At 39.3% G+C, this 21,631-nt stretch overlaps 1 protein-coding gene across 1 annotated transcript in view; it reads right to left on the bottom strand.

Annotated features, from left to right (window-relative positions):
• Window positions 1–21,631, bottom strand: part of INAVA (innate immunity activator) — a 112,949-nt gene that overhangs the window by 4,645 nt on the left and 86,673 nt on the right. The window contains exons 8-9 of the mRNA XM_089664065.1: window positions 10,038–10,172; window positions 9,499–9,946 (exon numbers count right to left, since the gene is read on the bottom strand). Of these exons, the coding sequence (XP_089520191.1) occupies window positions 9,499–9,946; window positions 10,038–10,172 (583 nt within the window). The remainder of the gene's footprint in view (window positions 1–9,498; window positions 9,947–10,037; window positions 10,173–21,631) is intronic.

The following is a 21,631-nucleotide window of genomic DNA, read 5'->3' as shown; positions in this document are numbered from 1 at the left end:
GTCAGTGGGGTCCAGGGAGGGTTTTTTGAGTATGGGGGTGATGTGCGCATGCTTTAGGGGGGAGGGGAATGCGCCAGTAGAGAGGAAGAGATTGAAGATGTGGGTGAGGGAGCGGATGAGGGAAGAGGGGGGTGACCGGAGGAGTTGAGAAGGGATAGGGTCCAAGGGGCAGGTAGTGAGGCAGGCTTCTGAGAAGACCCTGGTGACTTCCTCAGTGGTGGCAGGGCTGAAGGAGTACAGTGCTGGGGGGGTTACGGTAAGCGGGGCCTTGGTTGTGGTGGGGGGCAGTGTGGTTGTGAGGTCAGAGGATGTGTTTCAAAAATAAAAAAATAGCCCTTTATAGACAAAAACAGCAGATAATCACTACTATTAAGGGATTCATTTGTACTGTGAAATAGTGAAAGTAATAAAATAATAAATGTACACAGAAGTAGATATATACAGGTTATTTTAACTGGGAGTCAGATATGAAGCTATATGAAGGCTGGAGAGGGGAGATAATTTTTTTTTAGTACTAAAGGCTGAGACTTTTTTTCATGAATATAATCATTTTAAATATAACGCACAAAACTAGTAAGCTTACTTTACATGTATTTGTAATGCCTTATATTACCTCCAGTCTATCAGCCTCCAGCTTCTCTAAGTTCAGATGCTGATTTTCCCTGCACAGTGACCTTAAAGTTACTTACCCATGACCCTGCATTAACTACTGTATATCCAGTTTTCCATAGTACATAGAACATGGAAATACTATTATTTTAGTAAATATAAACTGCTAAATACCTTTTCTCCTCAGCAATATATAGCAGTATTGTGACTCATATCAGTGTCCAGCTGAGCACGTTAACTTTGTATGAGGAGTTTTCATTCTCCTCTGAATGTCCTATAAGGCTGCATGACCCCTGACCCTCTGACCCTGTGCCAATCACATGCCCCCCCCCAAAAAAAAAAACTCTATAGCAATACACACCAAATAGAGTATGTGCAGACTGCTGCTCTAACTATGGCAGATGAATTGGGGATAGCAAAAAGAAGCGGAGAATCAGAGAAGACAGGATCAAATAGCCTTTTTACATGATGCAGAGGATTAACCCCCCAGGTTCCACAGTGAGTATAACAAGCATGCTTTACTGCATATGCAGACTGATTTTACTGTTGTGGGTTTAGGGACACTATGTATGGACGGTGTACTGAGCTGTATGTGTGCTGCTTTGTATTTTCTGATATGTAAACAAATAATGCATTCTGTACCAAATAATCGATTATCAAAATAGTTGACAATAATTATCATAATCTATTATAATCAATTATGTTGATGAGTTGTTTCAGCCCTAGTTATTACCATTGTTAATCCATTTTATTCTTGCCTAGTTACCAACTATATTGGGTGACAATATATTATTATATAGTAATATACAGTCAGGTCCATAAATATTGGGACATCGACACAATTCTAACATTTTTGGCTCTATACACCACCACAGTGGATTTGAAATGAAACAAACAATATGTGCTTTAACTGCAGACTGTCAGCTTTAATTTGAGGGTATTTACATCCAAATCAAGTGAACGGTGTAGGAATTACAACAGTTTGCATATGTGCCTCCCACTTCTTAAGGGACCAAAAGTAATGGGACAGAATAATAATCATAAATCAAACTTTCACTTTTTAATATTTGGTTGCAAATCCTTTGCAATCAATTACAGCCTGAAGTCTGGAACGCATAGACATCACCAGACGCTGGGTTTCTTCCCTGCTCTTTCATGCTCTGCCAGGCCTTTACTGCAACTGTCTTCAGTTCCTGCTTGTTCTTGGGGCATTTCCCTTCAGTTTTGTCTTCAACAAGTGAAATGCATGCTCAATCGGATTCAGGTCAGGTAATTGACTTGGCCATTGCATAACATTCCGCTTCTTTCCCTTAAAAAACTCTTTGGTTGCTTTTGCAGTATGCTTTGGGTCATTGTCCATCTGCACTGTGAAGCAGCGTCCAATGAGTTCTGAAGCATTTGGCTGAATATGAGCAGATAAAATTGCCCGAAATACTTCAGAATTCATCCTGCTGCTTTTGTCAGCAGTCACATCATCAATAAATACAAGAGAACCAGTTCCATTGGCAGCCATACATGCCCACGCCATGACACTACCACCACCATGCTTCACTGATGAGGTGGTATGCTTAGAATCATGAGCAGTTCCTTTCCTTCTTCATACTCTTCTCTTCCCATCACTCTGGTACAAGTTGATCTTGGTCTCATCTGTCCATAGAATGTTGTTCCAGAACTGTGAAGGCTTTTTTAGATGTCGTTTGGCAAACTCTAATCTGGCCTTCCTGTTTTTGAGGCTCACCAATGGTTTACATCTTGTGGTGAACCCTCTGTATTCACTCTGGTGAAGTCTTCTCTTGATTGTTGACTTTGACACACATACACCTACCTCCTGGAGAGTGTTCTTGATCTGACCAACTGTTGTGAAGGGTGTTTTCTTCACCAGGGAAAGAATTCTTCGGTCATCCACCACAGTTGTTTTCCGTGGTCTTCCTGGTCTTTTGGTGTTGCTGAGCTCACCGGTGCGTTCCTTCTTTTTAAGAATGTTCCAAACAGTTGTTTTGGCCACGCCTAATGTTTTTGCTATCTCTCTGATGGGTTTGTTTTATTTTTTCAGCCTAATGATGGCTTGCTTCACTGATAGTGACAGCTCTTTGGATCTCATCTTGAGAGTTGACAGCAACAGATTCCAAATGCAAATAGCACACTTGAAATGAACTCTGGACCTTTTATCTGCTCATTGTAATTGGGATAATGAGGGAATAACACACACCTGGCCATGGAACAGCTGAGAAGCCAATTGTCCCATTACTTTTGGTCCCTTAACAAGTGGGAGGCACATATGCAAACTGTTGTAATTCCTACACCGTTCACCTGATTTGGATGTAAATACCCTCAAATTAAAGCTGACAGTCTGCAGTTAAAGCACATCATGTTTGTTTCATTTCAAACCCATTGTGGTGGTGTATAGAGCCAAAAATGTTAGAATTGTGTCGATGTCCCAATATTTATGGACATGACTGTAATTAATATTATGCTTGTTCGTTTGTTGCTTGCCTTTCAAACCTTGGTTTGATGCCTGCTTTCTTTGATATAGTGCTGCTACTGGGTACTAAGTGTAGCGATACCCCCTTGAGGGCCACTGAGTATTTTTGGGTTCCCTGTCTGTTCTGAGCCTGTTTTTGGAAGCACAGCCCCTGCTGACACCACTGTTAAACCTTGACCAGAACCCCCTGGCTTTGAACCACAAAATAATCACACAATTTAAGGTTCACAAATAGTCTGATTGAGTTGAGGTTATAGGAAGTGCAAGCACAAAAGGAAAGACAATAAATGTCCATTAAAAAAAAGGAAACACTCTAAAAGGTTCTACAGAATATTCAAGCATGGTATCACTTTAACCCCTTGATGCCGACGTAACAAAAATATGCGGCCTCACAGAACTGGGGTTTTTTCTGTGGGGCCGTATATTTGCGTACCTGTCTTTGTGCTGGGAGCACACCGTGCGGCGCACTCCCAGCACAAAGACCACAGTGTCACTGAGAGCACCGGGTCCCATTCTAACGATCGGGACCCGGGACTCCTGATTCCAGGTCAAGTGATCGCTGTGATAGCCTCTGATTGGCTATCACAGTGATCAGTCACTGTACAGCCCGGCCCCCTTGTTTTTTTCTCTCTCTATGAATGGAGGAGAGAGATACATTGTATCTCTCTAACTCCTGGCATAGAGGGGAAATTAATTAAATATTAAAAAATAAAAGAAAAAATAAAGAAAAAATACCTAGATCAAGGTTTGATCTAGTTTAGTGCCAGGGTTAGTGTTTGGGTCAAGGTCAGGGTCAAAGGTCAAGGTCAAAAGATTAGGGTCAAAGGTCAAGATTTAAACAAAAAATGGTATCAGTGTCAGTTAGTGTCAATGCAATGTGTTTTAGGTAAAAAACAAGACAACAAAATGCGCACTATTGTTTCTGGGCTGTACTATGGGTACAAATAACATATTGTGACAGTATGAACGGCGAGGTGATCGATGGACGCTATGTGTCACCTCGCATTCGGTCATACTTGAGAGTTTAAAGTGAAATCCACTCTGGGTTTTCTGGGCCACTATGGCAAAGGTGGTTCCGGACCTGATTTTGTGGTCCACTGATGACCACCAACAGCTGGTATAAATAAGGCAGGGCTGGAGCCCTGGGACTCAGAGAACCATTCTTAAGAGAGCTGTGCATGAAAGTGATTGTTATACAAACAAGAGAAAAGGTAATATTGTCTTGTTTTTGTTGGTGACATGGAGAAGGCCTTCACCAGTGAGAGAGGAAAACTTCCATGTTTAGTTAATGCCTGGATGGCAAGGATTTATTTTGTGGTTTGTTTGGTTTTGATATTTTACAACCTTTAATAAAACTGACGACCAGTCAGATTTTAAAGAAAGACAGGTGTGCGGTCTACCTCCCAGGGAAGGTGATCCCCCACCTGAGCTAACCCCACAATATATATATATATATATATATATATATATATATATATATATATATAGTATTGCTGCGATCGTCAAGAGCTGGAGAATTTATTTTGGGTTGTTCTTTGGTGGTAGGTTATGGTAGTAACAAGAAACACACAGCCAAATAAAAAAAAAAAAAAAGATTTTTTTGTTTTACTATTTTGGGCCAGTTTTCCTTTGATAAGAACAAAAAATCAGGAGATAACCATTACCATTTACCACCAAATGAAAGCCCAACTTGTCCTGAAAAAAAAAGGTATAATTCACCTGCATGTACAAAGTAGTTGTGATGATATGTACGGTTTTACTAACACATGTCAACATTGCAAAATTGTGCTTAGGCATTTAGATTTGTTTTACTCTTAGGCATGAAGAGGTTAAGTAAACCCAAATCTTCTACAGGGTGAGAGTTTAAAATCAATTCCAGCACTGATATACACTATATTGCCAAACGTATTGGGACACCCCCCAAATAATTGGATTCAGGTGTTCCAATCGCCTCCATGGCCACAGGTGTATAAAATCAAACACTTAGGCATGCAGACTGCTTCTACAAACATTTGTGAAAGAATGGGTCGCTCTCAGGAGCTCAGTGAATACAAGCGTGGTACTGTGATAGGTTGCCTCCTTTGCAATAAGTTAATCCGTGAAATTTCCTTGCTACTAAATATTCCACAGTCAACTGTTAGTGGCATTATAACAAAAGTGGAAGCAACTGGGAACAACAGCAACTCAGCCACAAAGTGGTAGGCCACGTAAAATGACAGAGTGGGGTCAGTGCATGCTTAAGTGAACAGTGCGCAGACGTCAACTGTCTGCAGAGTCAATAGCTAAAGACCTCCAAACTTCATGTAGCCTTCAGATTAGCACAACAGTGCGTAGAGAGCTGAGCAGCTGCATCCAAGCCTTACATCACCAAGTGCAATGCAAAATGTCGGATGGAGTGGTGTAAAGCACAGCACCACTGGAGTGCAGTGGAGACGTGTTCTCTGGAGTGATGAATCACACTTTTCTGTCTGGCAATCCAATGGATGTGTCTGGGTTTGGTGGTTGCCAGGAGAACGGTACTTGCCTGACTGCACTGTGCCAAGTATAAAGTTTGGTGGAAGTGGGATTATGGTGTGGGGCTGTTTTTCAGGAGTTGGGCTTGGCCCCTTAGTTCCAGTTAAGGGAACTCTTAAGGCATCAGCAAAGCAATACATGTTGGAAAATTTCATGCTCCCAACTTTGTAGGAACAGTTTGGGGATTGCCTCTTCCTATTCCAACACGACTGCACACCAGTGCACAAAGCAAATTCCATAAAGACATGGATGAGCGAGTTTGGGGTGGAGGAACTTGACTGGCCTGCACAGAGTCCTGACCTCAACCCAATAGAACACCTTTGGAATGAATTCGTGCAGAGACTGCAAGCCAGGCCTTCTTGTCCGACATCAGTGCCTGACCTCACAAATGTGCTTCCTCAAAGCATGGTCAAACATTCCCATAGACACACTCCTAAACCTTGTGGACAGCCTTCCCAGAAGAGTTGAAGCTTTTATAGCCGCAAAGGGTGGGCCAACTCCATATTTAACCCTACGGACTAAGACTGGGATGCTTTTAAAGTTCATGTACGTGTAAAGGTAGATGTCTCAATACTTTTGGCAATATAGTGTATCTTTCCCCCAAGTGAGCTGAAGTAGACAACCAAGATGCTGGGCTAACTCCCTTTTGGGTTGTCAATAGCTGGGAACAGGGTTTAACTTTAGAGATTAATTTTTTATAAGCAATAATGTTCCCATTAGTATCTCATCAAGGAATGGCAACAAATCTGTGCACTTGATGGGGCCCTAGTTGGTGCACATCAAGGTTGAGATTTTTTTGTGTCAGAGCAAGATTTCCTCAGGATGGTACAGCAATAGGAAAATTATCCTTAGAGTGGTGTTGAAAACTGGCTAAGGTCTCTAACACAGAAGATTAATGTAGGAATTTGCTATGGTTGAAGAAAAGGGTGGAGGCAGACTTCAGCAAAGTTTGAACCCCTACAAGTGATGAATTAGTCTGGTGAAGCAAGTTCCTTTAAAGCTGAAAGAGGCTTGAAATGAGATCCTGTCTGCAGGGAGCATGTGTTGTAGCAAGAGTCCTGCGGTTTCAGAATAATAGGGAGACAATAAAGCCGTAGGCTGCAGTACCTAATGAGGCAGTCTGTGTCTCAATTTGACAAACTGTGGTGGTGTAAGGTGTACTAAGCTGGAACAGTTGAAAATAACAGAATAACACTTGCAACTTGTGACAATCTGGGTTATGGAACCCTCTCACCCAGTCTGTAGTATTTGCAGCGCAAACAGTGGTCCTCTCTGTTGTGGGGCCCCTGTGTTCTCTAGATCTTTCTGTTAAAGAAACTATGCTGAGGACAGCATGATGTCCTGCTCGTCAGCAATACCACTGGTCTGCTTTCCCATTCTCCTTCTCTGTGATGCAGCCTGATCCAGCCTGGATCCTCCGAGTCCTGCACTGCATTCTCGACACACTCACCTCACCATTTACTTCCTTCATGGAAAGTTCCCAGGCTTCTCAATATATATGCTCCTGCCCCTTTGCAAGCTCTTCTGGGAAATATATTCTGTTCTCTGTTTGTCTGAGTTCAGTCTGAGTCCTGATCAGGGGCGGACTGACAACTCATGGGGCCCCCAGGCAATAGGGGATCATGGGGCCCCTATGTCCTTGCCCACACTCAAAAAAACCTATAAAAAGGTACCAGGGGCATTTCACGGGGCCCTCTACTGACCCCGGGCCCTCGGGCAGTGCCAGGGTGCTCGAATGGTCAGTCCGCCCCTGATCCTGATATCATTTTATGTGTTCAACAAGGCTTTGCTTCAATAAAGTCTGAATAACTAAACCACAGAACACTGCCATCTTGTGGTTAATTAACATCCTGCAATCAATATTAGTGCAATATTTTACATAGGTATTACCTTCAGTGATTTCCTGTGATACTGGGGAGAATTCAATAAATGGTAACTTACTGCATCTGAGTACATGGTAAGATACTGCACAGCATTTTTTTAAAAAAAATTTGGCATTCATTAAAAAAACTCTACAAAAATACTAAGTTATTTTATTAAGTCATGCAGTATTTTAGTAGTGAAAACATGCGGTAATGTATCAGCTGACAGTAGAATGTATAAAAAAGAATTGCCGGCAATTATAAATTTTTAAACGGCGTGGGGTTCTCCCCCCCCCCCCCCCCAATCCATACTAAGCCCTTCAGGTCTGGTATGGATGTTAAGGAGAACCCTCATGCCAAAATATAAAAAAGGGCTTGGGGTCCCTCCCAAAATCAATACCAGACCCTTCTCCGAGCATGCAGGTCAAGTCATAGACCTAGCATGCCCTGGACAATGACATTACCAGGGGGCATGAATGAGTAGCAGTACCATATACCCCATGCTCATTCACATGGGGGGGGTGGGGATCTGGGTGCACCCCTGATAAAAGTATGGCCTAGTATGGTTCAGGGGGGGGCTTGGTATGGATAAGGATGGGGCCCACGCCATTATTTTGATTAATTTTTAATTGCCAGCTATTTTTTTTTCACATTAAGCTGCCAGCAGGGAATCATGCTGACAGCTGATAACTTATGGGTTGTTAAGAACGTGTCGGCTACCCACTCCTTAACAACCATGACAGTTACAAGTACATACCACATGCCTGGACCACTACTTAATAAAGCATGCATTTAACTATTTGTTTCCTTCTGTGAATTGACTTTAAAGGTCTTTTAATGCAGTATTTACCAAGCGGTAAATACCGCATACTAGCAATAGTGAATTGACATTTCAGTATTGCATGCAATATGTGGTCACGTGACTGACATAACGCATGTGATAACCTTTAGAGAATTGTCCCCACTGTATGTTTGTACACTCAACCTGGTGTGTTGAGGCAAAGAACAGAGGATCCATCATATTCAGCGGCTCCTATGGGGGAAGCGCTACACACAAAAAAGGGAGACACAGACAAGGCACAGAATGTTGAGCCATAAACTGTAAACAATATCAAGGTGGGGGGGGGGAAGGACACACAAACACATGGGATGCTGGTAGTATTAATATATTTACTTTGTTCATCATTTTCTGGGTGTGTCCTGCATATGACGCAGATCACAAGTGGTCTCCAACAGCAATTTCTAGCAGTGTTTTTTACTTATATTATCACAAGACACAGGGTGAGAGCCTTGTTTAAAAGCTATCTTCATTTAGGTGTAGTTAGGACAGTGTTTCTCAACCTTTTTTCATTCACCACACACTTTGAGAATATGTAAAATCTTGAGGCAACCCAGTCTAAAAGGGGGTCCCCTATCACATCAGAAGCCACCCCTTCATATCAGAGTCCTCTGCCTCCCTCATTCCCTTTTCCCTTTACCCTTTTCCCTGCCTCTTCATTTCCACAGCTTTCACATTAGAGTCCTCGGTCACCCCCCCTTCTTTTGCATCAGGGTCCTCGGTTCCACCTTCACAGTCCTCCGTCCCACATTTTAGATCAGAACCACAGTTCACCCTCTCTTTTCACATGAGTCCTCACATCAGAATCCTAAACCCCCCTTTTCTCACAAAGAGTCCTACCTCGAAATCTTTACCGCAGTGGCAGCATGCCAGTGGGCAAGAGGTGGTGCAGATAAACAAAGGCAGACTTCCAAACCTTTCTGAATGGTGAGGATGCCCTGAATGTCACCCACCCTGAATTAGTGTTTTGTGTTTTTCATGGTGTTGAAGGCCCACCAACCTGCACCACAGAAAACACCTGTCGCTGTGCTAAAATACCAGACACAGCATGGCACCACTGTCAAGCCTAAATGGCACAGCTGGGTGCTTCTGCACATAGGTTGAGAAATCCTAATCTAAGGGACCGCGATGTCTAATTCTTAATAACAGTATACAAATATTTAGCCAGTACTAGATAATCACTAGTTCGTTACCTGTGTTTTTTGTGAGCTTAAAGCATGACTCCAAGATACCCCTCTGCGAATCGTTACAGCTCCTTTCCTATCTAAGGATCTTGGTCTTATTGCATCAGATCCTCTCATTTGTGCTCTGGCATGCCAAAATCTCAACTCTTCCGTAACATCAGCCTTCGAAGGTCCATGTATGACATTATGGTCCCTTACAGATGGGGCACGTGTAATCAAAAGAACATTACTTTTTGGTGTTAAAGGACAGTATGCTAAATTGTAGGATGGTTGAAGGTTAGATGACTCTGATAATGATTCTGAAGAGTTTGATGTGTACAGTGGATTGGAGTATATGTAAACTGGATTTGACAATGAAAGAGTACTCAAGTTATTATTCTGTGAATTATTGGAACTCGTTGCTCTTCGACACATTGTTCGACCTCGGATATCAGAATCTCCTGGGACACTCTGAACTCTGCAGAAGAAAGTAACATTGAAAGATGTCTCTGGATTCAGAAAAAAAGAGGATTTTTTTTTTTTTATGAAACAACAAAGAGCATGCTTACCTCACAGAATGAGACACAAGCCTTTTGTTGCTTCTTTCTGGCCTGTCCTGTAAGCCTAAATGTGCCAAGCTGAGGTTATTAACACTGTCTGTGAATGATTCTTCTGATACAGGGGTTACTGCCAGGCTGCTGTTGCTGCAACAATAAAAACACAACATTAAGACAGAAATCCAATTAGTCAGCTCAACAGATTCTTTTTAACCGTTCATTGGTTGTAAATATATATGCTATATATCAGAAAAAAAAGAACAGTTACCTCCATAGCCACATGTGCTACATGAATAAAGGGAAATGTTAATTGTCTGGGGTCAGCTTTATTTATTTATTCATTCAATTATTTTATTCTTTTTTTTTTTAGTTTATAAGTGTTTAAATTGTTGTTTTTACTGTTTACATGAAATGTTTTATAAAACATTTAATGCAGAGTGCACTAATGATAAAGGATTCAAAGAACTATAGGTTTTCTATGGAAAGCTTTTTACTTGCAAACCCTGATTTCTGATTTAACTCTGTACTAAGCCATCTAAACAGAAAATAGAGGAAGTGGGGAGATATAGGATGAGTCACACTTTTGACTTATTCGATTGTATGTAAATTTAGCTTGAGCAATTGAGCTCTGAAAACAACCTGCTTTTTCTATAAAACAAGTAAGGATAGTGGAAAATATTTGAAAACTAGCCCAGAGCTCCCCCAGCTGGTTAAGAGGGAGAATACAAAATGTGGCCACTGTATAGCACAATCATGACCTGTTTTGTAATACTATGTCAGCTCTGGAGTACTTTTTACAGTGGTTAATCTGTGTTTTTTTATTGTACACTGTTGTATTGTGAAGGGGACATTTTGTTAAAAACATTTGAGCAAGTGTCTTTTTTTCCCTATAGGATTGGCCGTTTTTTTGTATACTATCTTATCTATATATTTTATTATAAAGCACCTAATTTACTGTGAAGTGCTTTATAATACAACACTGCATCAATCCCTGCATAATAATTTGGTCTCTTGTCATTTAAGAGAGTGGAGAGGCAGTAATTTAGGTAAGGGGCATTGTGTGTGCACCTCTACTGAGACACCTATAATGAGACCAAAAAAACCCCAGAAAATATATCCAAAAGAGAATGTTGTAATAACTATAATATAATCCACACGGGGGACTATTGTCTAACATTTTTTAGTTGTGCTAACAGTTAAACTATTAGGACAAGCTTTTAAGTTATACCCTCTTTTTCCAAGGTCCAAAAAGTGCACATTCTCTTTAAACTAAAAGCGGTATTGAACCCAAAACAAAAATGTAATATATTGCAGCTTACCAATTCTTAGATGTGGCGGCTGCATTCTTTTCTTTTTTAGCATGTTTTTTTCTTTTATCTTTACTTGTTGATCTGGCCAGTAAGTCTGTTATTTGCCAATATCCTTTAACAGAACAAGCTGTCCAGCAAAAGTGGCATTTAGAGGACTGAGATAAATCATTTAAAACTGATAAGGATGCTTATAATCAGCTTTTAATCATTTATATAAAACCTTTATCCCAGAAGAAAATAAAAAAAAATGTTGTTGATGTAACTGCTTAAAAAATGTTACATGGAGTACAGCTTTATCTACCTCAATACTAGGCCGCTTCCTGCCCAGGCCAATTATCAGCTTTCAGTACTGACAATTGTACAGTCATGCATCACTGTACCCATATGACATTTTTATAATTTTTTTTTTCCACACAAATAGAGCTTTTTTTTTAGTAGTATTTTAATCACAACTTTTTTTTTTTTTATCTTTGCTAAACAAAAAAGGGGTGGAACACACTAGCCCACTCCGTCCCCCTTCTCGTGACATCTAGGATCTAGAGTTTGGCAGCACAGGGGGGACAGAGTGGGCGTGTGTGTTTAAATCCTCACCCCAATATAGGAATCGCTAGTGGGAATGTCCCACGACAGATTCTAGGGCAAAACTAACGCCCAAAGGCATTAGGGAGGGAGGGAATAGATTTTCTAGCAAATATCTTCTTGCTATAAATAGGGGAAGGAGGGAGGCAGGGAAGGGGAGGGAGAATTATACAGGTGATTGCTCCTTGCTCCTTCGAAAAGTCGATGGTACCCTTAGTAGGAGAACGAGAGAGTGAAGGAGAAGAAAAAAATAATATATATACAAGAGAGATGGAGGAGGTCAATTTTATGACTTACAATGATAAGGGATTGAATATACCAGGGAAAAGTCATATGATCCTCAGAGAATTACAACAACCATCTATTGGAATAGCATTTTCAAAAGAAACGCATGTATTACAGGAAACAAATCTAAAATGATATTCTAGATACTACCCAACCTGGTATTACGCTGATTCAACTACTAAGTGGGCTAAAGGAGTGGCAATTGGCATAGCCAAGAACTTAAGATTTAAGTTGGAGGAGAGGTTGGAGGATCCTGAGGGGCGTTTTTGTTTCTGAAGGGGAGATTACAAGAAATTGAGTGTACATTGGCAAATATTTACTGCCCCAACAGAAACCCAGAATATACTGGGAAGACTTCTGGATTTCAAAAAGGGTAAACTGATTGTGGCAGGGGATTCTAACTTTGCATGGATCCTCAGATTGATACAATATTGCATGCGCAGAGAGAGGGAAGTAGAAGTTGGAAAGCAATGCGAAGAATGCTATATCAGTACCAACTAGTAGATATTATTATTATTATTATACAGTATTTATAAAGCGTCAATGGTTCACTCAGCACTGTACATTACAAAGGGGGACAGAACATGTGACAGAACAATACCAATCCAATGAAAATATCAAAAAAAAAAACGAGCGCTAGATCTATGTGATGGGATATTCCACCAGAAACGGATGACATCAACAGCGAGTCTGAGTGGTATCTGTTTTTTAATAGTAAAGGTATAGAATTGCTGAAATTTCTGATCAACAGAAAAAAGAAAAAATTAGAATATTTGGATGTTGAAATAAACAAAACCAAGGAAAAACTTTCCCAATATATGGAGAGTGATGAATATAGAGTAGAATCCGATAAATTGAGATTACTATTAGAGAAAACGGAGAAAGAACAAAGAATTAAAAAGAGGAAAAAATACACACAAGATTTAAATGACTACAGGGAGAAGGAAGTCTTCAAATGGGAAACCACTAGATATGATTTCACTAACAATCCACAAGAGGTAGAAATCACAACACAAAATAAAGGGAAAATGTGATAAGTTATACTCGTGAGCCAAAACGAGATGCTTCCCTTAACGTGATAATTGTCTCAAACCATATATAACTACTGGTGCTTCAGCACTTTACACATTGCTCATAAACTGTGTTAAAACCTAAAACATAAATAATGATATGTATCTAGATATACATATACGTGCCGCGCTCCACATTTAAAACTAAACTACTCATAGTGAATGATATTACAAATAATACCGTGAAAACAGAGTGCTTCAAACAAGTGCAACATAAAGTGTATAAATCAAAAAAATGGAATTTATAAAAATAATATTCTGCCAATTATATAACAGTCCTCTTTATGCTTCTATAGGTGAAGTATATAGTGCCACACTTCCCGTGCTCTGTGGATAGGTGTGCGCTCACCTCCTTGTTAGCCAGACAAGCTGGCTAAACACACTTTTTGTCCTCACTGGACAAGGTGGGAATCTTTACTTTAGCTGCGTATCTCCATCCAATGCTGGGTTGCCTTATTGCCACCAGAGGTCTCCCTCCTTCCACACTTAACCCTCAATGGATTTCTTATGGGGGTGGTAAAGATGACTTTTCCTCCTCTCAATTGCACCATGTAAAAACAAAAAAACCACAAATGGTGCCTTATCCTTTGTGAGGTCAGAGCCTATTTATTATTAGGAAAACGCCACTCACATTTGATCCATAAGTGCAGTTATCAGCTGGCATGTGTATCAATCCTGTTTAGCTGGCGCCGCTCGTCCACCGCGGCGTCGTGACGTCAGAGCCCCTCCCCTACGCGTTACGCCACAGGGTCACGTGGCTTCATCAGGGGGATTGTAATAAGACGTCACTGCGCTCTGCTCTCTATATATAGAGACAGTCGGCGCCATTTTCTTGTGGTCCGCATGGGCGCGGCCATTTTCCTATGGTTTGTGTGCACCGATCTACTTCTGATGTGTGTAACACACATCAGAGGTTCTATTTAGAGTAACGGGTGTGCTTGTACCTATTCTGACTTCATTGTCACAACTCACCAGCCTCCAGGATCATGAGACACACGCAGCTTTACAAATAATGGATACAATCCAAAGAACGGGTTACATGCATAATACTATTAGAATCTATCTATATTAATAATTTAAATATGTGCTCGTATTAAAACATAATGCAATTTAATTATCCCTACCAAATGAAATATATATGTATATGTACCTTTTAATTACCATACCCATATATAAGTATACACAACTGATAAAATTACATAAAATTACAATATAAAAACTATGGAGTAAAAATTAAAAATATAAACGATAAAATCCATCAACCCAATACATCATATGAGGCCCTCATGTCCGCCTCATACCACCTGACACCCCATTCTATATCCTATCTTTATTTATATCCCTGTTCATATATATTCCTCATTATTAGTATTATATCACTTCAGCATCCACTACAACCTATTCCTTTAATTCACACTAAGAACTATTTCCTATTATTTAACACTACTGTATGATTGTGTGATTGTGAATGTATGCTGTCTCTATCTCTCAATGGTTACTACTCTCCATACAGCTCCTTACAATATAATTATGTATTTCTATAATCCCTATTGAGGGTGATAACAGATACATTAAAATACTCTTTACACATTACTAATAAAACACGTGAGGTCAAATTCCTTGTTCAAACCATGCGGGGCCATACATTTCATTTCATAGATCCATTTGGATTCTTTTTTGCTTATCTCCCGTACCAGATTATCGCCTCTCCAATGTCTATTATGCTTCTCTATTCCCCAAAATTGTAATTTGGATGCATCTTGATTGTGACATAGTCGGAAGTGGTCTGAAACATAGTGGTATTTATATCCTCTATTAATGTTGTATACATGCTCCTTAATGCGTTCTTTTAGTGCTCTTTTTGTTCTGCCAATATATAAAAGATTGCATGGACACTTCAACGCATACACCACTCCCTTCGTTTCGCAGGTCATAAACTGTTTAATTTTATATTCCTTATTATTGTGTGTATTGATAAATGTGAATCTCCGTCTCGGGTTAGCTACGACTCTCTTGCATCCATAGCATCTCCCGCATGCATAGAACCCTTCACCTTGAAAAAAAGTGTAGTTGGAATTTTTCAGTGGTTCCAATACATTTTTTACCAACGTATCTCTTAAGTTGGGTGCCTTTTTATATACAAATTTCGGTTTTGGGGGAATAATGTGCTTAAGGTGTTTGTCTAATTTTAATATCTCCCAGTGTTTGGAGATAATTCTCTGGACCGCTTTGTACTGTTTATGATAATCCAACACTATGGGCATATTATAATCTTCCCCATCTCTCTTTGGTTTGTCCATCAGTAAATTATCTCTATTCATTTGTCCCACTTCATATCTTTCTTTTTCTATTGTGACTGGGTCATATCCCTTCGCTACAAATCTATTTTTTAGTACTTCACTTTGTACTTTGTAGTCCTCTTTTCTACAGCAATTCCTTTTCACCCTTATAAATTGGCCCTTCGGGATATTCTTAATCCACGGTTGATAGTGACAGCTCGTAGTGGGTATGTATGCATTCCGATCCGTGGTCTTAAAATAATTTTTTGTGTATAGTAAATGTCCTTCTTTCTTAATTGTGATATCCAAAAAATTAATTGCATCATCATTAATAGTCCAGCTAAGATTAATGTTGTCTCTATAATTATTCAATTCTTTATAGAACAATTCTAAATACTCTTTATTCCCATCCCATATGAGGATGATATCATCAATAAATCTGCGGTACAATCTAATTTCCTTCCTGGGATGCTGGTAAACAATCTCCTCCTCCCATTTAGACATGTACAAATTCGCCACACTTGGGGCGAATTTGGCGCCCATCGCCACTCCCCTAATTTGTAAATAATAATCCTTCTTGTACCAAAAATAATTGTGGAGTCGACAAAATTTCAGACTTTTGATGATGAATTTTTTGTGTTTATTAGGAATGCTCGAATATTTATTGAGAGCCCACTTAATTGCTTCTATTGCTCCTCTATGATCAATATTTGTATATAATGAGGAGATATCAGCTGTACTCATCGTCGTATCGCTGTGTGCCTGCACTTCCTGTATTAACTTAATGGCATGCTTCGTGTCTTTTAAATAAGCTGGTGTGTTCTCTACTAAGGGTTGTAGGAAGCTGACCAAACCAAAGCGCACAAGGGTATAGGAAGCCCAATAATAAACAAAATTGGAAACCCAACTATAGAGGCCCACCCCAACAACCGTATTGGGGAGGTAGGTCATATTATAATAAAAACCAAGGTGGTTACCCACCAAGAGGACCACAGAATTACTATCCACAGCCTAATTTTTACTCACAATACCCACCTAGACCCCAAAGACCTCAATTCTATAATAAACCTATGGATGATAGATATGAGGTACCGCAATACAATAGATTTTCACCATTAGCATCACAAACACCAGAAACACCAATATATGACCCTTTTTTAGGATGGAACCAGTATCCACAAATAGAAAGGGGGGAAACAAAGGGAAAACCAAAAAGAGGGGGTGCAGAGGAGGAAGAAGGCAACAACAAAAAAAGGAGAGATTAAAAGGGGAGGGGATTTTTAATATCAGTGGAATCCCTCTCAAAAAAGAAGAGATCTATGCGTTAGATAAAGGACTCAAGTTTGCACCCACTAAAGGCATGAATAAATTTGATACTTACGTAAATTTACAAAAATTAATTAGAAATCTAAACCTTAAGAAATATTTTGCACAGCACCCAATTAATGTGATTGACCCCAATAAATCCACATATGAATATCATACCAGTCTGAAGAACAAATCCACTTTTAACCCTACGAACATAGATGGTAAATACATTAATGTTTTTAAGAATTTAGTGAGTAATGATTTAGAAAAATTGAGAATCAAAAAATACAAAGAAGATATACAATTACAGAAAGGTATAAAGAGTCTGAAGAAAAGGACAGATGTAGTGATCAGGCCAGCGGATAAGGGGGGAGGCATAGTGGTTATGTCGAAAGAACAATATGAAGACACTATGGAAGAAATGATGGGGGATACCAATACCTATCAGAAATTGATTAGAAACCCCACGAAAGAATATAAAAAAGAGCTGATTAAACTAGTAAAGTATGGGACTAAAAAAGGTGTACTAAATAGTAAAGAAGAAAAGTATCTAACACCCACTGTATGTAAATTGCCGGTCATATATTCAGTACCCAAAATTCACAAGGATATCACCAAACCACCAGGTCGGCCAATTATTAATGGCATAGATTCCATGACATCCAGACTAGGAGAGTATATCGACAGCTTCCTACAACCCTTAGTAGAGAACACACCAGCTTATTTAAAAGACACGAAGCATGCCATTAAGTTAATACAGGAAGTGCAGGCACACAGCGATACGACGATGAGTACAGCTGATATCTCCTCATTATATACAAATATTGATCATAGAGGAGCAATAGAAGCAATTAAGTGGGCTCTCAATAAATATTCGAGCATTCCTAATAAACACAAAAAATTCATCATCAAAAGTCTGAAATTTTGTCGACTCCACAATTATTTTTGGTACAAGAAGGATTATTATTTACAAATTAGGGGAGTGGCGATGGGCGCCAAATTCGCCCCAAGTGTGGCGAATTTGTACATGTCTAAATGGGAGGAGGAGATTGTTTACCAGCATCCCAGGAAGGAAATTAGATTGTACCGCAGATTTATTGATGATATCATCCTCATATGGGATGGGAATAAAGAGTATTTAGAATTGTTCTATAAAGAATTGAATAATTATAGAGACAACATTAATCTTAGCTGGACTATTAATGATGATGCAATTAATTTTTTGGATATCACAATTAAGAAAGAAGGACATTTACTATACACAAAAAATTATTTTAAGACCACGGATCGGAATGCATACATACCCACTACGAGCTGTCACTATCAACCGTGGATTAAGAATATCCCGAAGGGCCAATTTATAAGGGTGAAAAGGAATTGCTGTAGAAAAGAGGACTACAAAGTACAAAGTGAAGTACTAAAAAATAGATTTGTAGCGAAGGGATATGACCCAGTCACAATAGAAAAAGAAAGATATGAAGTGGGACAAATGAATAGAGATAATTTACTGATGGACAAACCAAAGAGAGATGGGGAAGATTATAATATGCCCATAGTGTTGGATTATCATAAACAGTACAAAGCGGTCCAGAGAATTATCTCCAAACACTGGGAGATATTAAAATTAGACAAACACCTTAAGCACATTATTCCCCAAAACCGAAATTTGTATATAAAAAGGCACCCAACTTAAGAGATACGTTGGTAAAAAATGTATTGGAACCACTGAAAAATTCCAACTACACTTTTTTTCAAGGTGAAGGGTTCTATGCATGCGGGAGATGCTATGGATGCAAGAGAGTCGTAGCTAACCCGAGACGGAGATTCACATTTATCAATACACACAATAATAAGGAATATAAAATTAAACAGTTTATGACCTGCGAAACGAAGGGAGTGGTGTATGCGTTGAAGTGTCCATGCAATCTTTTATATATTGGCAGAACAAAAAGAGCACTAAAAGAACGCATTAAGGAGCATGTATACAACATTAATAGAGGATATAAATACCACTATGTTTCAGACCACTTCCGACTATGTCACAATCAAGATGCATCCAAATTACAATTTTGGGGAATAGAGAAGCATAATAGACATTGGAGAGGCGATAATCTGGTACGGGAGATAAGCAAAAAAGAATCCAAATGGATCTATGAAATGAAATGTATGGCCCCGCATGGTTTGAACAAGGAATTTGACCTCACGTGTTTTATTAGTAATGTGTAAAGAGTATTTTAATGTATCTGTTATCACCCTCAATAGGGATTATAGAAATACATAATTATATTGTAAGGAGCTGTATGGAGAGTAGTAACCATTGAGAGATAGAGACAGCATACATTCACAATCACACAATCATACAGTAGTGTTAAATAATAGGAAATAGTTCTTAGTGTGAATTAAAGGAATAGGTTGTAGTGGATGCTGAAGTGATATAATACTAATAATGAGGAATATATATGAACAGGGATATAAATAAAGATAGGATATAGAATGGGGTGTCAGGTGGTATGAGGCGGACATGAGGGCCTCATATGATGTATTGGGTTGATGGATTTTATCTTTTATATTTTTAATTTTTACTCCATAGTTTTTATATTGTAATTTTATGTAATTTTATCAGTTGTGTATACTTATATATGGGTATGGTAATTAAAAGGTACATATACATATATATTTCATTTGGTAGGGATAATTAAATTGCATTATGTTTTAATACGAGCACATATTTAAATTATTAATATAGATAGATTCTAATAGTATTATGCATGTAACCCGTTCTTTGGATTGTATCCATTATTTGTAAAGCTGCGTGTGTCTCATGATCCTGGAGGCTGGTGAGTTGTGACAATGAAGTCAGAATAGGTACAAGCACACCCGTTACTCTAAATAGAACCTCTGATGTGTGTTACACACATCAGAAGTAGATCGGTGCACACAAACCATAGGAAAATGGCCGCGCCCATGCGGACCACAAGAAAATGGCGCCGACTGTCTCTATATATAGAGAGCAGAGCGCAGTGACGTCTTATTACAATCCCCCTGATGAAGCCACGTGACCCTGTGGCGTAACGCGTAGGGGAGGGGCTCTGACGTCACGACGCCGCGGTGGACGAGCGGCGCCAGCTAAACAGGATTGATACACATGCCAGCTGATAACTGCACTTATGGATCAAATGTGAGTGGCGTTTTCCTAATAATAAATAGGCTCTGACCTCACAAAGGATAAGGCACCATTTGTGGTTTTTTTGTTTTTACATGGTGCAATTGAGAGGAGGAAAAGTCATCTTTACCACCCCCATAAGAAATCCATTGAGGGTTAAGTGTGGAAGGAGGGAGACCTCTGGTGGCAATAAGGCAACCCAGCATTGGATGGAGATACGCAGCTAAAGTAAAGATTCCCACCTTGTCCAGTGAGGACAAAAAGTGTGTTTAGCCAGCTTGTCTGGCTAACAAGGAGGTGAGCGCACACCTATCCACAGAGCACGGGAAGTGTGGCACTATATACTTCACCTATAGAAGCATAAAGAGGACTGTTATATAATTGGCAGAATATTATTTTTATAAATTCCATTTTTTTGATTTACACACTTTATGTTGCACTTGTTTGAAGCACTCTGTTTTCACGGTATTATTTGTAATATCATTCACTATGAGTAGTTTAGTTTTAAATGTGGAGCGCGGCACGTATATGTATATCTAGATACATATCATTATTTATGTTTTACAAAATAAAGGGAACCTCAATTTTAGAGGGAATGGAGGGAGGAAAAACTTTTAGACCCCCGCACACCCCCAGAGGCCCACCTCAGTCACACCACGATAATATGTATCAACCTTCACCGAATATACCCACTAGGAATAGATTTACACCATTACAAAATTCTTATAGTCCATCCACTGGGTATCGAGATATGAGATCTCTTCCAACAAATCAGTACAAACCACATCAACATTATAATGATAACCATAGACCACACAATTATAACCAATATCAACAATACTACCAAGGTAACGCTAACAATGACCGAGGGGGACAGAGGATGTATTGGCAAGAACATAACCAATTCCAGACCAATTACACCCATAACCAAACCCCCTCGATTACAGACAATCTAATTCTAATAAGGGGAAAAAAAAGGGTTTTAAGCATCATAATCCGCATACATCATATAATGAACCGCTACGCCCTAACCAAGACTACCATCACAATGGAAAACCACAGGAGGATTATTATCCAAGATCACAAACACATCCTGAATACCAACAGGACCATTTTTTAGGGAGAGGCCAGGCACACAAAAGAAATATACGAGCAGAGGAAGAAGAGGAGGAAAGCGGATCAACAGACAAAAAACGCAGAACATAGATAAGGAAGGTATTTTTAATCCTAGCTCGAAAGTGCTAACCGATAAAGAATTATCAGTGTTGAATAAAGGCTTAAAATTTGCACCAAGTACCAACCTGAATAAATTTAACACTTTTGTGGACATACATAAATTTACTAGACGCTTGGCCATGAAAAGATATTTTCTTAATAACCCTCTAACTAGACAGACCAATACCCAAGGCCCGATACATATAAAATCATCACATTTAAAAAACGCCTCCCTATTTAACCCTCTGGCCCACTCCCATATTTCTATCTTTAGGAATATGGTCCTAAAGGATTTAGAGAAATTAAAAATCAATAATTGGGACTCCAAAGGCCCCAAAAAAATGGAGAAACTGAAAGACGATCTGTTAATAGAAAAATAATTAGTTATTCACCCTGC

Source organism: Staurois parvus, unplaced genomic scaffold (assembly GCF_062004578.1).
Source record: "Staurois parvus isolate SC_StPar_1 unplaced genomic scaffold, SC_StPar_1.0 ptg001823l, whole genome shotgun sequence".
NCBI lineage: Eukaryota > Metazoa > Chordata > Amphibia > Anura > Ranidae > Staurois > Staurois parvus.
This window is presented reverse-complemented; position numbering and strand designations above follow the sequence as displayed.